This window comes from Raphanus sativus, chromosome 2 (assembly GCF_000801105.2).
Source record: "Raphanus sativus cultivar WK10039 chromosome 2, ASM80110v3, whole genome shotgun sequence".
Lineage (NCBI taxonomy): Eukaryota > Viridiplantae > Streptophyta > Magnoliopsida > Brassicales > Brassicaceae > Raphanus > Raphanus sativus.
The window spans coordinates 20,108,301-20,130,603 of NC_079512.1; the positions used below are offsets into that span (position 1 = coordinate 20,108,301).

The 22,303-nt window shown below is 33.2% G+C and overlaps 7 protein-coding genes across 8 annotated transcripts; 2 read left to right on the plus strand and 5 right to left on the minus strand.

The window, feature by feature from the left end:
- Positions 1-2,148: 2,148 nt before the first annotated feature.
- On the minus strand, positions 2,149-4,119 carry LOC108823151 (GPI mannosyltransferase 1). 2 transcript variants are annotated; one of them, XM_018596440.2, is made up of 5 exons: positions 3,896-4,118; positions 3,533-3,796; positions 3,248-3,430; positions 2,650-3,164; positions 2,149-2,583 (listed from the first exon to the last, which is right to left on the minus strand). In XM_018596440.2, exons 1-5 carry the CDS (start codon positions 3,933-3,935, stop codon positions 2,269-2,271), a joined length of 1,317 nt encoding a protein of 438 aa, XP_018451942.2. In that variant the 5' UTR covers positions 3,936-4,118; the 3' UTR covers positions 2,149-2,268. The 2 variants fall into 2 exon arrangements, with proteins under 2 accessions (XP_018451942.2, XP_018451931.1); XM_018596429.2 differs by having other exon boundaries at positions 3,248-3,796; positions 3,896-4,119.
- A 485-nt stretch (positions 4,120-4,604) lies between these two features.
- On the minus strand, positions 4,605-6,403 carry LOC130507857 (uncharacterized). The gene is made up of 4 exons (XM_057002524.1): positions 6,040-6,403; positions 5,679-5,935; positions 5,163-5,614; positions 4,605-5,089 (listed from the first exon to the last, which is right to left on the minus strand). Exons 1-4 carry the CDS (start codon positions 6,159-6,161, stop codon positions 4,817-4,819), a joined length of 1,104 nt encoding a protein of 367 aa, XP_056858504.1. The 5' UTR covers positions 6,162-6,403; the 3' UTR covers positions 4,605-4,816.
- A 1,008-nt stretch (positions 6,404-7,411) lies between these two features.
- LOC108836987 (NDR1/HIN1-like protein 12) lies at positions 7,412-8,240 on the plus strand. Its single transcript, XM_018610076.2, has 2 exons — positions 7,412-7,723; positions 7,904-8,240. Exons 1-2 carry the CDS (start codon positions 7,412-7,414, stop codon positions 8,219-8,221), a joined length of 630 nt encoding a protein of 209 aa, XP_018465578.1. The 3' UTR covers positions 8,222-8,240.
- Positions 8,241-8,784: 544 nt separating this feature from the next.
- On the plus strand, positions 8,785-10,160 carry LOC108840659 (transcription repressor OFP10). The gene is given in 1 exon segment (XM_018613486.2): positions 8,785-10,160. A coding segment is annotated over 1 exon segment (594 nt). The 5' UTR covers positions 8,785-8,862; the 3' UTR covers positions 9,457-10,160.
- Positions 10,161-10,194: 34 nt separating this feature from the next.
- LOC130507858 (probable CCR4-associated factor 1 homolog 11) lies at positions 10,195-11,280 on the minus strand. Its single transcript, XM_057002525.1, has one exon. The coding sequence runs from the start codon at positions 11,134-11,136 to the stop codon at positions 10,300-10,302; it is 837 nt and encodes a 278-aa protein (XP_056858505.1). The 5' UTR covers positions 11,137-11,280; the 3' UTR covers positions 10,195-10,299.
- A 3,709-nt stretch (positions 11,281-14,989) lies between these two features.
- LOC130507860 (protein salt-induced and EIN3/EIL1-dependent 1-like) lies at positions 14,990-15,759 on the minus strand. Its single transcript, XM_057002528.1, has 2 exons — positions 15,660-15,759; positions 14,990-15,449 (listed from the first exon to the last, which is right to left on the minus strand). Exon 2 carries the CDS (start codon positions 15,405-15,407, stop codon positions 15,141-15,143), a length of 267 nt encoding a protein of 88 aa, XP_056858508.1. The 5' UTR covers positions 15,408-15,449; positions 15,660-15,759; the 3' UTR covers positions 14,990-15,140.
- Positions 15,760-16,505: 746 nt separating this feature from the next.
- LOC130507859 (uncharacterized) lies at positions 16,506-18,949 on the minus strand. Its single transcript, XM_057002527.1, has 3 exons — positions 18,826-18,949; positions 17,002-17,201; positions 16,506-16,872 (listed from the first exon to the last, which is right to left on the minus strand). Exons 2-3 carry the CDS (start codon positions 17,155-17,157, stop codon positions 16,702-16,704), a joined length of 327 nt encoding a protein of 108 aa, XP_056858507.1. The 5' UTR covers positions 17,158-17,201; positions 18,826-18,949; the 3' UTR covers positions 16,506-16,701.
- Positions 18,950-22,303: the final 3,354 nt, after the last annotated feature.

Below are 22,303 nucleotides of genomic sequence, written 5' to 3' on the forward strand. Positions count from 1 at the left end.
ATGATCATTTATATCGTTTTATAACAAAATATTTAAATCATTGATAACAAAATTTTCAATGTGAAAAATTTAATAATTTATAATTTATAAATGTTCTTGAAAACTCATTGAAAGTTTTGAAATTAAAATATTTATGTAATATTATATGGTATATAGTTTAATCTATATATTTATTTGTTTTATTATTAAATGATACTTTTTACTCATATGGTTTTAAAATCATGTGTATCTTTATATAATAAAAGTGTTAAACCATTGATCATTAATTTTTAGCATAATAGTTTAATAGTTTTAGTCATTTACTGTCATTTTTTAAAATTCGAAATATAACATATACAAAAATCTAAATTTTAATTTTATAGCTAATTCGATTGTTTAATTTATTTTAATAATATAAAACTAAACAAAAAATGATGGAGGAGATATAAATTGTTATCAAATATATATTATTAGATACATTAATTGTCATATATATATATTAGTCATTTATGGTAATTTCGTAGGTTTTATTTAAGGAAAGAAAAGAAAATAGTAATTATATCTAGCGGAACAATCATAAATGTTTCTATCGTAAATATCATATCATATCATATAGTTTGACCAAAGAATGTATCTAGCGACATATAAAAATCGAATGTATCTAGCGATATATAAAAATCGAATGTGGGTTTAAAATCATGTGTATATTTTTATAATAAAAGTGTTAAACCATTGATCATTAATTTTTAACATAATAATTTTAATAGTTTTAGTCATTTATTGTCATTTTTTAAAATTCAAAATATAACATATACGAAAAAATCTAAATTTTAATTTTATAGCTAATTCGATTATTTAATTTATTTTAATAATATAAATTGAAACAAAAAATGATGGAGGAGATATAAATTGTTATCAAATCTTTATTATTAGAAACATTAATTGTCATATATATATATTAGTCATTATGGTAATTCCGTAGGTTTTATTTAAGGAAATAAAATAAAATATTAATTATATCTAGCAGAACAATCATAAATGCTTTTATTATAAATATCATATCATATAGTTTGACCAATGAATGTATCTAGCAATATATAAAAATCGAATGTGGACCTACTTATTTTTCAATTAAATGTAATTGACTATCTAATTGAGTGACACCTAAACATTTGGGTCTTTTTTAATTATTACAAAATTGAGATTACAATTTTTTAAATGTTTCTCAATTAATATATAGAGGATATCAGTTGCATTAACGCTTAGACTTAGTCCATAAAATATTTTCTTTAAGAAAGGAAGCAGTATGGGCATGGTTAGTTAGACATGATAAAAGTGAAACTTACGACCAAGAATGATGATTAGATGACATCTGTTTACATTACATGGTAGCGTGATATTTGACGACAAGTTTATATACACATTGTTGTCTAGCTTTGTTTTTCCTCTCTATCAAAACATTATTTCTTTGGGTTGAGACATTGTTTAGAACAACAATTGTTGTTTAAAGTGCATGTAGACATTGTTGCCCAGCTCTTATTTCTCGTGACTTTGTTGCAAGTAGAAGTTGTTTGGTTGAGCGTCCCATAAGGATTCATAAGTGCATGTCATTATAGTTTCATATTTATATATATTTTCCTGACGAAGTATATGATTATTTAGGTGGTAACACAATAATATCATGGTTAGACTGGGAGCAAATCAATTTATCGTGAACTCTTGAAAATTAAACTTCTATCATTTAACAAAGATGATATATTGTAAATTAGTAAGATCACAGTTTTAACACCCTCAAATGATAACAAAAGATATATATATATATATATTCTTGTTCATCATATCATTTTCCTTATTGCTTATTTGCTTATAATGTCTAGGCTCACCCAAGAGAAACATTAAGCTTGCGAGGCATGAGAGGAATTAAAATTATCCACGTCCTTTTTGATAATCTGACACTCATGGCCACATAAACTTATAGTTTGTCTTGGAGTTGGCCTAGACATTATAGGCAAATGAAAGCTGCATAAGGAAGAGAATGCAATTACATCCAAAATCTTGCGGACGATAAAGGTACTCTTGGAAACCAAACATTTATACTTTTGAAACAGATTGTGGATTAATTATGTTAAAATGTCTTTTTTGGATGTGAAAAAAAAAACATTCTTGGAAGACATATCAAACAAAACTTGAAGATCAAGAATCATATACAAAAACCAAAGTTCCAAGGTCCTAAATAAATATGAAATGACCCAATAAACAAAGAAAAGCAAACAGCTTTTGGAACAAGTATCAGTCAAGTTTCGTAACATTCTTTCTATCAGAGGACACGTACTGTCCGAAGAGAGGAGAGAATCGATGTCGCTGTATGATCTTGACAAGGACAAATGTGTTTGCAGCCAGAAACACCAAACTCGCCATCCATAGCTGTAAAAAGACGTTAACCCCCTTGAACTCGAGCATGTATCCCCATAACAGCCAATGAGTCTGAGCTCCAATCCACAGAACCATGCATAAGATGCCTTCCCACTTCAGCTTCATACGGCTCCACGGTAGAATCAGAGGTAGCAGGCAATAGAACCACACAAAGTACTGCGCCGTTATCACCTAGAGCCAAACAAAACACTAGATCAAAAACCAGAGACTTTTAAGACAGAAACGAGAGTAGAGTACCTTATTGAAAGCCACGAACGCGACGGTTTGGAGAAACATACAGAACACTAGATCCTGAGAGAAGCAGAAGACTAAAGCAAGCTGTACTGTGAACTGAGGCAAAAACGAGATAAGCTTCTCCAGAGCTGAGAACTGGCGCTCGTAGTGAAGATAAATGTGGTAAAAGTAGATGGAGAAGTTGTGCCTCGGATCCGTGCGTGTGAGGTGATACAAGAGAGCCTCGTGGAGGAACTCGTGCCCATAAAAGTAGAAAGAAACAGCATTGCAAGCTAGAAAAACCGCCCCGGATATCAAACCAAACATGATTCTCTCCCTCGAAAACAAACTTCCAACACTGAAGTCGAATGTTCTCTTCTCCGTGCTGCTAGTATCTGTCCAACCCTCAAGAGGAGGCTTGTGACCAGATCTAAACAACTTGGAATCGAGAACCAGGATGATTGGTAACGCATAGATGATAGGATACACCCTGAAATGAACAACAAGGCCGTACCAAAATGCAGCTTGTGACAAATTACCTACACAACAGCAAACACATATTGTTGCAACGTCTTGTTATAATCTACTTAACGTGTGTGTGTGTGTGTGTGTAAGTAAGTACCTTTCATTAGGGAGATGATGATCCACAGAATCATAGCACAAACGATGGGTTCACAGTTCCCTCTGGTTCCAATTGTGAACGTAAACGGATTGAGAAGCCACACCATTACAGAAACTGTGCACACCTTCTCAGACACCTTACGCTGTTTCAAAATCTTACGGATAAACAAACCCACCAGCAAATCTGAAGAGAGACATATAACGACAAACAGGTTATGCTGTCTGAAGCTGATGATCAGACAAATAAAGGTTGAACCTTTAAGGGTTGGGAGAGAGAAGCATATACCAGAAGCAGAGAAGAGGAACTTTCCCCAAGAACGATGGAAGATTGAGTTGGGGACGAGGAGAAGCGCGAGGAGAGGTGAGTAACGGTAAGTGGTTCTCTTGTAAGGAGATTCACCAGAGGCCATCAAGGAGGCAGCGTCGGAGAAGACGATGTAGTCGACGTCAGTGTAGCGGACCTCCATGTGAGCGTCTTGCCACTCTCCGTAGACGATCAAGAACACGCGGAGGAGCATGGAGGATAGTAGCAGAGAACGGAAACTCATCCCTTGGAAAAAAAAAAGAAAGGTTGGATATTTCGATTTAGATGGGTAAACCCATAACGTGCGAGATCTTGTTGTGCAGTTACAAAGAGTAGAAGACTTACATTTTGGTGATTCATCAGTCTTGTCTGAAGCAGGGGACATATCGTTGTTTTTCTGAAATTATCAGACTTCAGACACAAGGAAGCGTTCCCCTTTCACGTCTCTTAGGTCGTTTGGATTCGGGTTCTTCGGGGGGGAGAGAGAGAGAGAGAGAGAGAGATGTAGGAGATTACAGGGATGATTGAAGTCGCCGGCGTGTGGCTCCGTTGGGGGATCTCGTCGGCGATTCAACCTATGATAAATGGTTCGATTTCGTCTTTTTTTCTGGTTTTGTTTGGTTTTCCGGTTGGTTTCGGTTTAATAAGATTATGAGTAATCCAGGTTTGGTACAGACATTTTTGAGATTTTGGATTAAATTCTTGGAAATTTTTATAACTCCTACAAGTTTAATAATTTATAGGATTCTTTTTGTTTCTGAAGTTATTTTTTTTGTAACTTAGATTTTGATGATTTCTAACTTAAATTTTTGGAAGTTTTCTTCTGAAGTTTAATGATTTCTAAACCTAACAAACCGATTTTAATGATTATTTAATACATATATTTTCAAAATTATATGTTTATTTTTTACCACATATATTGAAAGTCTACTACAACATATAGTGAAATTGAATCTATAAATAGATAATACCGAATTTCAATAACATTTGAAATCACTAAGCGGATATCATACCATTTTGCCCACCACTAAATTAAACATATAATAAACAATGGTTACTTTCAGTTCAAACTTCATTCATATGATTTTTTTCCGGTTAGTCACAAACAACATAAGCAAACCAACAATCACTCCACACTAAAACAATGAGATCAACACACAAAGAAAACAAACACAACCATGATTACATATGTGCACAAAAGCATCTCTCTCTCTCTCTCTCTCTCTCTCTCTCAAGGTGAAACCTCTGAGACACACACTAAAGAACTCAACCTTGCACAAGTTTAGGACTTAGCCCTCTTGCCTTCCTCGTCTTCCCTACAAATAAGTCCTTGGACTTGATCAAACCAGGGAGGCAACCCACCACTGTCACAAACGGAAACTGAGCCACCGAGTCTTTCCTCCCTAAAGACACAATAGCAATCTCTGATCCTGGCTTGTACGTCGACAACTTCTTCCTTTTCCCGCCAGACATCATTACTTTAATGTTCTTCACCGCCACATTAGCATGACTCTCCGCTATATATCCTTGCTTCATCTCCTGTCATTACAAAAATCACAACAAATCAAAACAAGATACTAACTAAGTCTTCATGATATAATAATGCACTTACCAGGATATTAGTGATATCTCCAATAGCGAACACATTCTTTCGATCCTTAACCCGCAAGTGCTCATCCACCATGACCCTTCCTTTACCATCCAGGCTATCTTTCAGAACAGTTCCATTGAGCCACTGAGAAGCAAGAGGCTTCCCAACACAGAGGAAATGACAATCTGCGTGTATAGTTTCTCCTCCCGAAGTCTTATATGTTTTGTTCCCGTCTGAAGCTGAACTCAAATCCACCGACTGGTTCAGTATCACTTCCACTTTCTTCGATTCCAACCAGTCAAATGCTTTGTCAGCAGCCTTTTCTCCGACAAACTCGAGCAGTCTCGGTCCTTTGTGCACCAACGTGACTTTCTTCTCCGGAAAGTCAACTGCGATCTCCGCAGCTAGCTCCACGCCTGACGGTCCTCCACCGACGATCAGAACTGATTGAGAAGATACGATCTTCTCATATTCTGCAACAAGATCAATGTTAAAACCTAGCTTGCTTGTGTCTTAAGCTAGAGGATCATTCATTACCTGCTTGGTATTGTGAGAGCTTCTCTTGTCTGGTTTTGGGGAGCAAGTCGTTGTGACCCGTAGCGATCACTAAGTAATCATATCCAATCACAGCTCCGTCTTTAGTCGTTACGTCGCTCTCCGTGATGTCGATCGCCGGAGAAGTAACGACACGGCCGTTTTTAAAATAGTTCTTGTGGTTGATGACTGTTCTCTCTGCAAAGGAAGGCTCCACCATGGATCTCAAGCTCGCCCACGTGATCTCAAAGTACTCCTTCCTGATTTGATCATCATTTTTTCAACAAGTTTTATGAGGCTCGTGATGATGATGATCTGTTGTTATTTAAGATAGTGCAAAAAAAATAAAAATAAAAAAACTTACGGATCGATGAGGGTTACGTCAGCATCGAACTGAAGCAGTTTTGCGGCGAGGGAGCCGGCGACTCCTCCGCCGATCACCACCACCCTCTTTCCTTGTGTAGATGTAGATACTATCCCCGACATTTTAGATATTCAGACTCCAAAATAAAATCGAAACAATGAAGGTTTTTGTCTTTTCTTGGTGTTTTTTTTCTTTTTCTTGTTCTTGGAAATGGAATCCAAGATTCAATATATATATACAAAGAGAGTAGAAAGATTGTCAGAGAGGCAAAGGGTTTTTTGATTGACGTGTTTAGTGACATTCAGATACCTCTGTCTGAAGAATCTCACTTGGGAGCTTCCTTTGTGCATACATCATCGAATACTTCAGTGGCGGCTGAACAACGCCTTTCAATTTTCCTTCGTGATGGAAACTTCGGCCTTTCAGTTTGGAATACTGGGCCGATATCGAAACTATTCACTCATATATGGGCCGAGAACAAAGCTATTTTATTCATAAATTACCAAATTTTAGCACTCTAAAAATTACCAAATTTTAGCTATCAAATCAAACCAATTTATATGTTAAGTTTAGATATTTTGACATATATTATTCAAATTTATATGTAATATATTATTTTGTTTATAGTTTTGAGAAATCTAAAGTATGTAATAAATTTAAAAAAATTTAAAATAATTTAAATGAATTATCTAAACCCGAACTGAACCCGCAAACATCCGAACCGAACCCGAACTAAAATTTAGAAAATACCTAGATGAAGTTGAAATCTTTGACACCAAAAATCTAAAATCTGAATAAACCTTAATTTTAAAATTTATGGATACTTGAACGTCCACCCCTACTCTCATTTAATCTTTTAAATACTGTATTTGTAATCATTTGTTAATAGTGAATCAATTAATACTCACATTTTACGCCATGAATAAATTTATAGGCATCTAAAACTTCCATAAACTGTTCAAGAATATTCTATAGATCTTATTTCATATTGAGATAATAACTAACAAAAAATGTGATAGTAAAATTTATAGCAAAGTATAAAATATTATTTTTAGAATAAATCATAAAAATGTAGTGAACGCTAACAAATGGTTTTGTCTAAAAGTGGAAAATAGATATGGTGCAATCGACAGTGAATGTAAATAAGAGATCCTAATCAATTAGTTATAAATATTGCCAACCAGAACAATTTATTTTTGTCAAAACATATCGTATATGATACATAAGATCATCTGTTTATTAATTCCTTACTGTAAATTGTTAAAAAGGATCAATTCATAATTACATCAGAACCGAATTCAAACGAAAAACACATTGCTGTAAGTTGCTTACAAAGGATCTTTTTCTAACCAAAAAAATTGTACGCAACCAAATGGCGGAGAAGGATAAAAAGTGCGAGTTCGACTACAGTAAATATTTGGACGAGGTGACAAGACGCATAGTATACGGAATTACGGGTCTGGTCATTACGGTTGCGGTTGTGGTTTTCTTGGTGTGGGCTATACTTCATCCGCACAAACCGAGCTTTGTCCTACAAGACGTTACCATGTACGAGTTCAACATCTCACAACCAAATCTGCTAACTTCAAATCTCCAAGTCACACTCTCTTCTCACAATCCAAACGACAAGATCGGAATTTTGTATGACCGCCTAGACATCTATGCCTCGTACCGCAACCAAGAGGTATCGTTTTGCCTTTTAATGCAATTGTTTGTGTGAGTGTGTTATCCATTGACCTAGTGGTTTGTGCAGTGTGTATGGACCAGCAATATTTTTAACGTTTATACCGCAAAACATGACACATCTTAAGAATCATAGGTTTTGCAAATTTATTCACCTTTATTTTTTCTATTGCTTAATTAGGTGACTTTGGCGCATCTATTGCCGGAAATGTACCAAGGACATCTGGATGTGACGGTATGGTCGCCGGTTCTGACTGGAACTGCCGTGTCAGTGGAACCTTACCTGACTCCAGCACTGAACGAAGACATAAACGCCGGGATGGTGCTTTTAAACATCAAGATCGACGGTTGCGTTAAGTGGAAAGTGGGCTCGTTGGTAACTGCATGTTATCGGCTCCTAGTCAATTGTCCAGCGTCCATTCCCTTCTCCGGTCAGTTAGCTGGCACCGGTCCGGCCATCAAGGACCAGCTTGCTCAGAAATGTGCTGTTGACGTATAAGAAAAACTTCCTTGTTTTGTTAGGGGTCAATTAAATTTTAAGCTTGAATATTTTTTTCTTGTAAAACTTGAATGTGGGCTTCCGGTCATTAATTTCAAAGTTGTTCTCTTTTAATTTCAGCTTTATAAATGATTATTTTAGCTTATATTATAATTTGCAAACATTATTAGTTTATGAGATGAGCACACTATATCACATATTATATAATTACTGTTCTAATATTTTACTGTTTTATAAAAAAATTATAAAACAAATTTGCCGTTTTTTATAAGTAAACGAGTTTGTAGTTATATACTGAAATGAAAATATTTTATTACTGTTTTATTCCATTAACGGAAAAAACTATGATAAATACCTTTTTATGTTTGAATTTGTGTTCAGAGAGATTTTCGGTACTAAAAGATTATTACTGTTTGGTTTAAACAAAATTTGATTCGTATTTGGTTTGAATGATTTCATTTTGGTTTGAATCGTTTTAAAAGAAAGTTAAGGGGAAACACCAGAACACAAGAGGGTGGTTAGTTCCAAATGATAGCATGACGTACACAGAAACTTTAACTTCAGCGAATCATATCCAATTAAATTTTCTTACAGAAAGGAGAAAAATCCATCAAAATTGTGCATCTCCCAAGCAAGGAGCAATGCTGAATCTTCAAGTTAAATTAAAAACAAGAAAAAAGGTTCCCCTTTTAAAAAACTTTTTCACACCAACACCCTCCTCACTCAATAATCTCAACTTCTTTTCGTTTCCTCTCTTTTAACAGAAAATGCCTTTGAAGAAGAAGATGAAATATACACTCAAAACCATATTCATGCCCTGTGGTTGCGGCTCCACCGTCCCTCCTTCATCTCACAGCCACTACACTCCAGGACTACCGGTTTCTCCCACGGTGTTACGCAGCCCATGTCCTAAGATTGACGAGAGTGTTGCGATGGCTAAGGAATCACTCAATCCATTCGAAGATTACAAGAAGTCAATGAATCAGATGATCAAGGAGAGAGATATCCAAACAGATGATGATCTTAAGGAGCTTCTTAGGTGTTTCTTGGACATAAACCCTCCTCCTCAACACAATCTCATTGTCAGGGCTTTTGTGGACGTCTGTTCACGTCTTCGACCACCACACGACCGCCGTGGAAACTCACTTGGGAGATTGCTTCGTCTTTATGTTAATCCTGTTGATGATAATGATGATAACTCACACCAACCTATGATGAGAAACGGATCCTCATGAATGTGTGTTACAATATTGTGAATAATTTGATTTTATTTTAGTTCTCTTTTACTATATACAGTATGTTTTATGATTCCGTCATGGAAGATAATGTGTGAACCATTTAAGAGATATATAAAAATCAAAGATGTGAATTAATTATGGTTTTCAGTTTTAGACAAGGATGACTGGATGAGTGAATTATGATTTACAATTTTCCTTGTGATTTCAAAGTTATACCTTAAAGTATGTGTTAAGAGATATTCGGCCTCAACAAGATTTTCTTACAAACTATAATTAGACTTGAATATATCATCAAACTAACTTAAGATATATGCAACTTGGGAAAACAACCTTGAAAGTTTCATTTGGTGTGGTTAAAATTCAGTTAATATATGAATAATTTCTTTTAATATATGAATAATAAATATAAACTATATATGTACAAGAATATAATTAGAAATCCAGTTATAAAAATATTAAAAGTAAATTTTATTATTTAAATATAAATATATGATGCTCTATAAAATACTTTAAAACAATTCAAAATGGGTTATATCTATACCACATCATTTTCCATCTTTAGTCATAAAATTTATTCTTTATGATTCAGGTGGGTCCATCCATATTTGTGATAAACTAAAACCATACAAACTCAAATATTGTATAAATTATGGTTGAAGTTTCTGGTCAACTGTTCTTTCCTGTTGTGGTTCATTATTAAGATGTTGCTGATTCTGAAGAAACGAGGCGAAGACGAATAAAAAGAATTTTCAATTTGTACTGTATAATTAAATCGCCCATGTAATTAACTTCAATTGATTGAATTGAGTTAATTAGTTTAACAACCCCAAAACCCTCTTCTTAAAAAACCTCTAAACCGTACAAAACCCCGGCATGCTTCTCCGGCCCATCCTCAACAAAATACAAATCCCTCATCCTCCGAAACGCCTGCCACGTCAGCAAACTATCCGAACCGGCCTGATGACACTTCCCAACCTCCCGGTTAACCTCAAGCGACCGAGCCACCCGGTCCAAACCGCCAAACAACCTCCGCTCGCAGAACCTCATCATATGCTTCACATCATACACTCTCTCCCCGAAAAACGCCCTGAGCACCCGTAGAAACTCTCCCAACGACCCCGGAAGCTCCCGGCGCGTGAGGATCTTCACCAGGTAACCGAAATCGTACGCGCTGTGAAACGTCACCCAGCTCACCGACACCGACGACGCGCTGCAGTTGCAGATCAGCCCCGACGACACCATCAGCTCCGCGAACCTCTCCGACTCGACGCCTTCGCTGCGGTTACGCTCGAAATCGATCCCGTGGCGGCGGAGGAGCTCGATCGAGTCCGGCGCGTGGGGGTCGCGATGGACGTCGAAGTCGCGGAAATTGAACTCCCAGATGAACCGGCTCCCGCCGAGGCCGCCGAGATCGGGGAGGTTTCCGTCGGCGTCGGAGAGAGTGAGACCGACCTGGACGAGGCTGAGAGCGTCGACGTTGGATTTGAGAAGCTTGTAGAGATAGCCAGGGTTTCCACGGCGGCGGAGATCCGCCTTGTAGATCACGCCGGGGAACTCCGTGTCCATGGAGACGAACGGGAAGTCTTCGACGATCCCGCTGATCAGCTCGAACTCAGACTCCAGATTGTGAGCCCAAACCTCACGAACCACCACTGAACCAACATCTGGATTGATCATCGTCACCTTCGTTTTTTTTTTTCTTAGATTTTATTGATTCTAATTTTGAAATGTGCAGATTTTGAGGTATATATATAGGTGTGATTGTGGAAGTGAAGAGTTACGAGGAAAGGAGAGACGTGAAGACTAGAGAGGAGGAAGTGGTGGTGTAGAGTGTGAGAAACGCGTCGTGGAGATGCTTTGACTCTCGTGTTTGGCTGTTACAAACGCAACTACTCGGTCTAAGCTGGCTGCTTTTGTATTCCCCCAATCATTGTATTTGCACACCCAACTCGTTATTAATTTAATGAAATTAAATACATCTCATCTCCATTTAGTTAATATAATCGTTATGACTTACGATACAAGGGATATACTATGTCAGTGCGGTTAAGGTTACAAACAATGAATATCTAACGCATTTATAGATTACATTCTGTAGAAAATGGTTACGTTTGGTCCAAAAAGCTGGATAATAGATTAGAAAAAAGGTTACGTTTGGTGGTCCAAAAAGCTGGATAAAGTACAAGTACAGAACTACTCTCTGTACGCTTAGTATACTTTACGAAGTACAAATACAAATGTGTAATAACAATATGCTTTGTGATTATGGCTTTTTCTTTCCATTAATAGGGTTTTTGTAGGTAAATTTACATATTTATAAGTATATTTCCCTTCTTTGGTATTTTCCCAAATAAACACACGTTGAAGTCTATAATTAACTTTTTAAGAAGTAGATAGAAATAAGTTTTATAACATGCATAATTTAAGGCAAAAAAAAAGAGAGAGAGTGATAAGATGTTGGTCACAACTTTGACAAAGAAAAATGCGAGGAACTTTCTCATTGTGTTGAACACCAACACACCTTGTGTGTTGCCATACTTCACATATATACAAACCCAACATTGTCCCTCCATCTTCCTCCTTTTGCTCCACCAGGGGTGGGCACTTTACCCGATATCCGAAGTGGCACCCGAACCCGACCCGAAAAACCCGAACCAAAATCCGAACCGAAGTAGCAAAATACCCGAACCCGAATGGATATCCGAAGATAACCGAACATATGTATACTTACCCTTATTTTTCTAGTTTACATCTTTTATTTTATTTAAAATATTTATATTAATGTTACACATACTTTAAAATCACATAGTATATATATATATATATATATATATAATTATGAAGAAACTAATTTGATATTCATTTAAAATGCATGTCAACTTTTTGTTTCATGTATTAACAAAAATTACATCCAAAGTTTGAAAATAATAACCAAATTAATATTTTTATTTTTGAAATGTTATCTCCAAATCTATTAATCATTCAATCTATAAAAAATAGAAAATCAGTTAAGTGAAATCTATATTTTTAAAATACAAGAAACTTAAAAAATGAAAAATTTATTTTTATTTCTTTTAAAATCTAAATATCCGAACCCGATCCAAAATAACCGAACCCGAACTAAAAATACCCGAACCCGACCCGAAGTACAGAAATACCCGAACGGGTTTTATATCCCTATACCGAAATACCCGAAAATCCAAAATACCCGACCCGAATCCGAACGGGTACCCGAACGCCCACCCCTATGCTCCACTAATATATATTATAGATATTTTGGTCACTAATATATATTATAAATACCAAAATGACTAAAATATTTTATTAGTATTAACTAATCTAGATCTTAGAGTTTAGAGTTAAGAGATAGGTTTATCTAGATCTTAGAGTTTAGAGTTAAGAGATAGGTTTTTAGGATTGAGGTTTAAAATTTTATAAAATAAAATATTAATATTAAAATTTTGAAAATAGTTTCAAAAATCATTTTCAAATTTCAAAAGATAATTTGGAAAAATTATAAAAATGTTTGAATTTTAAAACATATATTTTTGTTATTTTGTAACTTTTATTATTATTTATTTATATTTACATATCTAGAGTATAAAAATCTTTTACCTCTTAAATAAAATATTTATGTCATTTTTCTCATTATTAGCTCTTTTGTCATGAAAACGTCTATTTGGGAGAATTGATCTTTAACAATTGATACTATATTGTATTGGATGTTAGGTCTTGATCTGTGCATTCTTAGTTTATTACAATTTTACAAACATCAACCACTTTTCTTTCTAAAACAGAACAATTAATTACAAAACATTGGAATCACACTGATTCCCAAATCTATATCTCATTCTGTAAATTCGAAAGGACTTAAAATTTAATAAATACTATCCTCATGAATTTATGTATTTGTGTGTATATGTCGCAATGGCAAGCAAAGAGATCGAGGGTGAGGAATGTCACGTAACGTGACTTCGGAGCATGCGAAGATAACTCTGTGTTCCGTCAATTTCTGTCATGAGCTTTTTTTTTTTTTTTGATAATCCAGTATCCAACTAGTAAGCATGATCGACTAGCCCATCGGGCCTAAACTCATGCCATTACAGGATTTTTAAGCCTCCACTTAAGGATCTTTGGTTACGCGAAGTGGTCTGGAAAACGAGAGGAGCCCATGTGAAAACTTTCGTAGCCAACGCGGATCGAACCCAGGGCGGGCACTCCAGCCGGAGTTCCTTTACCACTAGGCCAACACGCGTTGGTTAAAATTCTAAAATAAATGAGCTACTTGCACCTATATGCATCTATTATACACAAACACACGTGTGTATAGTTGTCTACGTGATGATAGTCTATATATCCGACTTCGATTCACATTCAAGTATGCAATATAGCGAAGCTACGTACTTCAAACTTTGGGCGATCTTCAAACTCATTAGATTAGGTTTTTACTGAGTGATGGGGAAATATATGAATGTATTTTGTGCGACTAGAAAACAAAAGAGCCTATATAACCTCTTCTCTTGATTCATGGAAATCTTCTGTATTGGGCCTTATCATAATCTATACTACTAAACTCACGGAAACTATGGATAAAACAAAAGAGACTTAAAAGAAGTTGGTGTCTCTAATCGATTGATGACCACACAAAAGAGTATGGATGAAGAAAATAGTCAATGAAAGGAAAGCATATTAAGAAATCACTAATATGTTATTTTTGTCTAAATTTCTTATTGGAAGAAGTAAAATATTTGCCAACCATGCCTTAAATTGTGTTAAATACCCCAGGATAAAGTATAAACTAATCGTTGATATTGTTTTTTCCCTTAAAATTAGTTAGGTTTGAGCCAACATCTCTGATTGACCAAAAACAAAATTAAAGAAATCTAGTTTTTCAAAATAAACTTATTATTAGATAATACGTGTTGTTTCTTTTGATAGTTTGGAATGGAACGGAACACACGTAATGCTGTATCCGACATTAATGTGAAAACCAACATGCATTTTTATAGTAAGTTTAGGTGAAGTTTTTTCACATTCATAATAAGAACAACTCTTCTTCAAGATTTTGTAGACATTTAATATGTTAGTTCAACAACTTTGGTAACAAGTAAACCAAACCTATTTATTATTTGATGTATGATGTGTGTATATATTTAAATGACTATGTGTGCATATACTTATCTTTTAAAGCTAGAGTTACTTAAGTGCACATGAAGGAAAAGAGAAAAGTCATTGTTCCATATTTTTCATATTAAACACGTATATATAGTTATGTCACGTACAAGTACATTGAACTTACAACAAGTCAACAACAACTAATTTTCCTTTTATAAAATTACTATTCATTTCAATAGTCAGGAAATATCTAGTACCCAAAAAGGAATATTATCATTGTTTTGAAGAGTATACATCCGTCATTAATATCCATAATTTCATCGCTAAAAACATTTTTATTTTGTTAAAAACTGCTATAAGTAGCAATTTTATAATGGTTATCTACGTTATGACCTGTTGAAAAGAAATAACGAAATGTAATATTCATCGCACTAAACAAATGTGTCTATATATGTGTGTGTCATATGAACACATGCGGGCGTCGTATAATTTTAACTATCAATATATATGACAACAAAACAAGAAAAGAAAATAAGAAGGAAAGGACATTCTTAATTGGCATTTTCTTAATTACTACTCTTCTTGCTACATTTTTCTGTGAGAAAATCAAGCAAAACTTGGCTGTTGCATCTAGGGCACCTAGGGTTACTCTCCAAAGACATGATGATGTACATGATGCAGTTAGTACAACCAACAACCACAGCCTCTCCTCCTCCAACTTCAGCTTCCTCCGAGCATAAGGATGAAGATGAGCTCTCTCTGGGCAAAGATGAATCCAGTATATTTAGTTTCAAATCAAGTCCAAGTGTACTCGCGGCTTCTTGTTGGTTCATGTTCCTTGCCTTCCAAGAAGAATATGTTTGTTCTATAGGAACCTGATTATAAACACAATGAAATTAAAACCAAGTTCTGCGTTAGAAAATGAAGGTTGATAGGGTTTATAAAACATGTGCATATATCATCAAAAAGAAAACACAGTAGGAATGATCAATCGAGTAACTTATTTGCCTATCAATCAAAAAGTGAAGATCGAAATAACAATATTTGAGCAAAATAGCTTGAATCTTTGGTCAAAGTAAGCTTACCTAGGGGAGCTTATTGTTCTTGTTCTTGGGAGTTATAGAAGAAAGTTCGAGGTTTTCATGTTATTGGCTGCTGTTATATATAGGCAGATAGACACACAAGATGGGAGAGGGTTTCATTGAATGCATATTAATTAGTTAGTAGGATTAGTTTTAACTACCTATCAAAATAAATACCCACGAGATTTTTTTATAGAAAAATAAGACGTTTCTAACAATTATGTGATTTGAAAAATATTACTAAAAAGATGGAGTATATGACTTGGCCTTTGAAATTGCATTTATTACCAAATAGTATTTGGATAAATACAAACGAGATACTTGGTCCTTTTTCATATTTTGTTTTATCATGAAATTCAAATTCAAATTGAGAGAGGAATACACCATTTATTTCGAACTTGCCAGGTAGTAATAATGTATGCTGATATGTAAGATATTATCATGGCGTGAGAACTGACGAAGAGAAATGTTTTCAAGACTAGTATAACCTTCAGTATGATTTGTTTTTTCTTGTAAATAAATACTCGTACATGATGATTTGTCAAAGAAAGTATCGCATCAAACAATTGTTGAAAATCGATTAATATTGGTGAATGTGAATTTGGACGGCTAGACGCACGGCCAACAATGATGGAGTGTGGTTGGTGAGATTTAGGCTCTGACTGATGGAATAACGAAACATAAGAACAAAATTGCAAATAGAATGGAAGACTCATATGACATAAGATTCTGTCATCTTAGACTTTTGTTGCCGTGATTCAATGTAAAACCTAACAACAAAACCAAAGTTTGACTATACAAACCCACACATGTATAGATTATGTGCTTTGCTAATAATAGCATCAACCATATTAAAGGATATTACAAGTACCATAATCCTCAAATTTCATTACACACTCGAATATCTCAACCTTGATCATATAATTAAAAGCAATCCTACTAATCAAATCATCAGCACAACAAAAGATATAAAATACAAGATTGCTTCCCACAGCTTTAACGTACCATTTGGGTTTATATATATATTACTTACTACTGGATCAAACTAGTCTTCCACAATGTGTTTCCTCTCGAGCTCAATAAACTGCTTGTTGAGATGGGGAATTTCAGTGGCGTTTCGCGTCTCGTTCTCTCCTCTGCATCGTAGTAACTGCATTTGAAGACTCCGTACAAGGTCATTTAGCCTCTGGATATGTCTCTCTTGTGACAAGATGATCTGTATCGATCAACACAATAAGAAGAAAAAATAAAATCAACTGTTAGAATGTAAAAGTCTTGCATCTTAGTGAAAATAGGACAAGCTATGTTGTTGTTTTTTTCTCCAATAATCTCATGCAATCAGTACCTTCTCTTTGACAGCATCTTCCCTCTTTGCAATTTGCTGATGTTTATGAGACAAGCTAGGAGCAGCATCAAGCTCAAGAAGTGGTTGCCTCCACTCGAACTGAGAGGTGACTATGAGTATAACTAGAAGAAAGACGATCATGATCGGCCTCGACATTTTCTCTCTCCTTTTATTCTTGTTTTTTAGCTCTCCTACAAAACCTGTTCCAAGATACACATTTTACACTCCACGTCCAACAACCATCACACCTAAATCGAAAGGTCAAAACTTGAAGAGATAACGTGACTTTAATTCACCAATCCAAGTCTCAAAAAAAAAATCTCTAAACAAAACCAAAAGTAGAAACAATCTAATCAAATATTGTGAGTTTCTTCTATTCAAATAGATGTTCAACACGGATGTACATAATCTTATAGCTGTAAATTGGGCGAGTCCATGTCCATTAACCCGTATCCATTTGTCCATTTATTGTTTGTGGACAAAGAGTGACCATGTCCATTAGAACCATGTCCATTAAGAACCATATCCACTAAAACCCATATTTTTATGGGCTGCCATAGAGTCCATAATAGACCATATAAGAAAACTTTAGATTTTAATTTATAAGCCTATAATTTATAAGCCTATAATTATATATTCAAGTTCATAAAATTAAAATTAATCCATAAATACAACAATTTTGGTTTTGGCAAGAAAACTTGATTTTGCGGTTTTAACGGAAAAAATTCGATTTTGCGATTTTGGCGGGAAAACCTGATTTTCTGGTTATGGCGGGAAATCCCGATTTTGCGGTTTTGGTAGGAAAACTCGATTTGCAGTTTTGACGGAAAAATCGATTTTGCGGTTTTGGCCGGAAAACCCGATTTTATGGTTTTGGCGGGAAAACCTGATTTTACGGTTTTGGCGGGAAAACCCGATTTTGTGGTTTTGGCGGGAAAACCCGATTTTTCGGTTTTGGCGGGAAACCCCGATTTTATGGTTTTGGCGGGATAACCCGATTTTACGGTTTTGGCGGGAAAACCCGATTTTCCGGTTTTGGCGGGAAAACCCGATTTTCCGGTTTTGGCGGGAAAACCCGATTTCTCAGTTTTGGCAAGAAAACTTGATTTTACGGTTTTGGCGATTTTACGGTTTTAGCGGAAAACTCGATTTTCCGATTTTGGCGGGAAAACTAGATTTCCCGGTTTTGGCGGAAAAATCTGATTTCTCTGTTTTGGCGGGAAAACTCGATTTCTCGGTTTCGGCGGGAAAACTCGATTTTACGGTTTTAGCGGAAAACTCAATTTCTCGATTTTGGTAGGAAAACTCGATTTTTTCTGGTTTTGGTGGAAAAATTCGATTTCTCGGTTTTGGCGAGAAAATCCAATTTCTCAATTTTCGCGGAAAACCCCGATTTTACAGTTTGTGCGATTTTACGATTTTGACAGAGAAAATTCAATTTCCCGATTTTGGCGAGAAAACCCGATTTCTCGGTTTTGGTAAAAAAACTCAATTTTTTTTTAAACCTTAGATTTTTTTTTGTCCATTGGACAACTCATGTCCATGAAACCCAAACCCGTAAAGACCATTTTTTAAATGGTCATCCATATTTTGTCCATTAATAACCCATGGAAAAAATGGGTGTGTCCATATTAAGTCCATTTAAATATGGACGTGGACGACCAATGGACGACCCGCCCATTTGACACTTATACATAATCTGCAACTAATTAAATAATAACCTAGTGATTACAAGAATGCGATTTTAACAGCACCACAACATAAATATCCAAATCACCAAAGAAGAGGTAACGAGACGATTACGATGATTGGCGCAGAACTTACAGATCGAGATTGAAGACTGAAACCAAACTTCATTATCGAACGACGTAGTGAAGTTGTTGTTGTTTTGTAACGGTTACGAGAGAAAGAAACGCGAGAGCAGAGGTTTTTCAACGGCGGTGGAGACTAGGGGTGGGCAAAAAAACCGAACCGAACCGAGTCAAACCAAACCAACCGAACCGAACCGAGTCAAAACCGAACCAAACTAGTTATGGTTTACTTTGGTTGGAAAAATTCTAGAACCGAATTAACCAAACCGAACCGAACCGAACCGAAACCGAATCCATAACACAACGGAAGTGCCATTCCTATTGCCTATAGTATTTATATTAGGTTCATAGATAATAATCTAAAATAAGTAGATTACATTTTAATGTTTGGTTTTATGTTTAGACACAAAGAAATTATTGATTTAATTCTATACTAGATTTAGTTCACATAATTTATTTTTTATTTCACCAACATGATGATTTCATGACCATGTGTTGATGTTTCAAAAATGATTTCTTTTAAAAAACTAAACTAAGAAAATCCGATTAAACCGAACCGAAACACAAACCGAACCTAATAAAAACCGAACCGAAACCGAACCAAACCAAACTAAATATGGTTTACTTCAACTTGAAATTTTTTAGAACCGAATTAACCAAACCGAACCAAACCCAAATCGAACCGATAAAATAACCGAAGTGCCCACCCCTAAAGACAATATAGAATAAAAGGATCTATTAATTTAGTGGTATAGGGATGTAATTTTTGTGCAAAACTCAAGGGTAAGTACTATTTGTACTTTAGTTTTAATAGATTAGACTAGAGTTTAACCCGCACATTCGTGCGGGTTTTATCATTTTATAAAATTTGAAATTATCATAAATTTTTTGATATATGATTTACATTTTAATGTTATGCATTGTATAAATATTAAATTCTATTGTTTAGGTTTCTTATTTTTATTAATATATAGATTTATTTTATGTATTTTACCTTTTTAGTATATGTTATTACATTTTTTAGTTTGGTACATATAATTTGAAATAATAAAATTAAGAATATTCTTCAACATATGATTTTTGAAAAACATATAGCTGTAGAAAAAAATTTCAACATATCTTAATAACTTTATTTTGGTATAAAATATTACGTAGTTAAGAAAATTTAACCCGTTTAATGGTAAATGATAATTTATTTAAATGAAAGAATTTTTAAAAAATTAAATAGGTTAATTTACTAATTTAGTTTATTTTTCATATTTTTATATAATACTTTTATTTTAATATAATACAGATTATAATTATAAATTTATAAGCAATTAGCATTGAACTTTTTTGTTTATAATAAAATTTAATTAATATTTTATTATTAATTACGAAATTAATTAATTTAGAATTTAAAATAAATGTTTTCAAAAGTTTAGTACGATTTTGTTAGATTTCTCAACAGATTTTGTTATAAATAAAAATAAAATTTGTATTTATAGGTAAAATATTAATTTATTATTAATATTCTTATTGATTATTATATGATATTATGTAACTGATGAAATAGACCTATTATGACTTATAAATAGTAGATAAAAATGGTACTTCTCTTTTAATAGAGAAGATGATGTTCCAATTTTAATACTATTTTTAGTCAAACTAATTTTCATCTTGTTGTAAGCGTAATGAATCAATATTTGAGAGGATGCATATTAAAAATGAAATATATTTGAGTATCAACAATTTATATACGTCTATTAAAATTTACTGATTTATGTTTGTAAATATAATGATCATTTATTTAGTAAGTTTACTTTTGTTAGTCACATGTTATTAGATTTTTTTGATGTTTTGTTTATGACTTATGTTAAATTTAAAAGTTAATTTCATTAATCGCATTAATTTTGATTTATATCTGTATTATATATTAATTTTTATTTATATTTTTCTTATATATATTTATATATTACAACTAATTAAACTATTGACACGTACTCTCTTGCATCAATTTATGTTTTAATGTAGTGTTTTATGATATAATTGTGTTAATATATTTGTTGAATTAGTTAATGTTTGATAAATATATTGCATGTGTTTGAATAACCCGTAAAACTATGTTCGTAAAAATATCAATAATAACATGTTTCATCGTATACTAAATATTAATAGCATCAAACTATTACTATTTTTTATCACACATATATATATATATGTATATGTATATCTAAATTTAATACTCTAAATATATGAATTATATTTTATATATTTAGTGAGGGTTTTGAAGAAATTGTTTTTTTGCATTTGGATTAATATATAGCTGTTTATATACAATTTAATAGATATATATCATTATTTATCACATTAATAATTAAAATATAATTAATTTATTATTAAATTTCGTATTAATTAAATTATATTCATTAGTTTAAAAATAATAAATTAGTTAGTTAGCTCCTTAGTTTTAGGCATGATGTATATTTAATATTAATTAAGTTAAATATTACTAATTCAAAGTTACAAATAACTATTTTTCAAAAATAAAAAGATCAAATGATCATGTGGATTATAAATATATTAACAAAATTAGTTGATGTGATTTAACATTATTTTATTTTGTTATAATTTATTACAATTCATATCTTACTTTTGGTTTATTTTGAATAAATTTTATCTTTAGTATTCACATTATACATTTAAATACACATATATTTTAAGTCTTGATATGTTTTTATTTTATATCATAACTCTTAACTTGTTTAAAATTGTTTTAAAGACTTGTTTTTAATATATTATGTATGTGGAATGATAATAAAAACAAAAAAACAGAGTTAAGTATTTTTTTCAAATGTTTTTAAAACATAAAACGTTTCTTATATAAATATTCAATCAAACCGATTTTCTTTTACACGTATGTAGGAATCGGTTGCATACCGAATAATATCTCATTATTAATAGATACTTGTTAGATTTAAAAAACATTATGTGATAATAATTAATGTATTTATTTTAGTTGGACTGTTATAACTTTTTTTGTAGTCCAAAACATAGTCGATAAATATTGCTCTTGTTTTAATAGTATTGATGAATTGATTTTTAATTTTTCAAGGTTTCCACCTAAACAAAAATATTTAAAATAATGAATTGATTGTTTACCTAAAAAAATCAGGAAAATGATCAATTTATAAAAGCAGATCACAGTAAGATCTTTAACCCCACTCTGAAATCCACTTCAAACTCCATTTTACAGTAAAATCATCTCTAACACCATTCCAAAACCTATTCTTAATAAACATGATCACTCCAAATATGGAGTAAACCAACTCATTAGTCCAAAATGGAGTTGATTTTTTTATTTATAAAATGGTCTTCCACATTTAAATATTTTTTTGTTTTGATAAAATATTATTATAAAAATTATTTTACTATATATATTATAAAATTTACTGTTAGCATTTATTAATTATATAAATAGTCATCTAATGAACTATTTCATGCAACAAAAT

What these genes read in the sequence shown, in the direction of transcription:
- LOC130507860 (XM_057002528.1), bottom strand. Translation starts at nt 15,407, where the DNA reads ATGAACCAACAAGAAGCCGCGAGTACACTTGGACTTGATTTGAAACTA.
- LOC108823151 (XM_018596429.2), bottom strand. Translation starts at nt 3,935, where the DNA reads ATGTCCCCTGCTTCAGACAAGACTGATGAATCACCAAAAT. An exon ending in CATCATCTCCCTAATGAAAG is followed by an intron (nt 3,165 to 3,247) that starts GTACTTACTTAC and finishes GCTGTTGTGTAG; the next exon opens with GTAATTTGTCACAAGCTGCA. An exon ending in CGTTCGTGGCTTTCAATAAG is followed by an intron (nt 2,584 to 2,649) that starts GTACTCTACTCT and finishes GTTTGGCTCTAG; the next exon opens with GTGATAACGGCGCAGTACTT.
- LOC130507857 (XM_057002524.1), bottom strand. Translation starts at nt 6,161, where the DNA reads ATGTCGGGGATAGTATCTACATCTACACAAGGAAAGAGGGTGGTGGTG. An exon ending in GACGTAACCCTCATCGATCC is followed by an intron (nt 5,936 to 6,039) that starts GTAAGTTTTTTT and finishes TGATCAAATCAG; the next exon opens with GAAGGAGTACTTTGAGATCA. An exon ending in GAGATATCACTAATATCCTG is followed by an intron (nt 5,090 to 5,162) that starts GTAAGTGCATTA and finishes TTGTAATGACAG; the next exon opens with GAGATGAAGCAAGGATATAT.
- LOC130507859 (XM_057002527.1), bottom strand. Translation starts at nt 17,157, where the DNA reads ATGTCGAGGCCGATCATGATCGTCTTTCTTCTAGTTATACTCATAGTC. An exon ending in AAGATGCTGTCAAAGAGAAG is followed by an intron (nt 16,873 to 17,001) that starts GTACTGATTGCA and finishes TGATCGATACAG; the next exon opens with ATCATCTTGTCACAAGAGAG.
- LOC130507858 (XM_057002525.1), bottom strand. Translation starts at nt 11,136, where the DNA reads ATGATCAATCCAGATGTTGGTTCAGTGGTGGTTCGTGAGGTTTGGGCT.
- LOC108836987 (XM_018610076.2), top strand. Translation starts at nt 7,412, where the DNA reads ATGGCGGAGAAGGATAAAAAGTGCGAGTTCGACTACAGTAAATATTTG. An exon ending in CCTCGTACCGCAACCAAGAG is followed by an intron (nt 7,724 to 7,903) that starts GTATCGTTTTGC and finishes TTGCTTAATTAG; the next exon opens with GTGACTTTGGCGCATCTATT.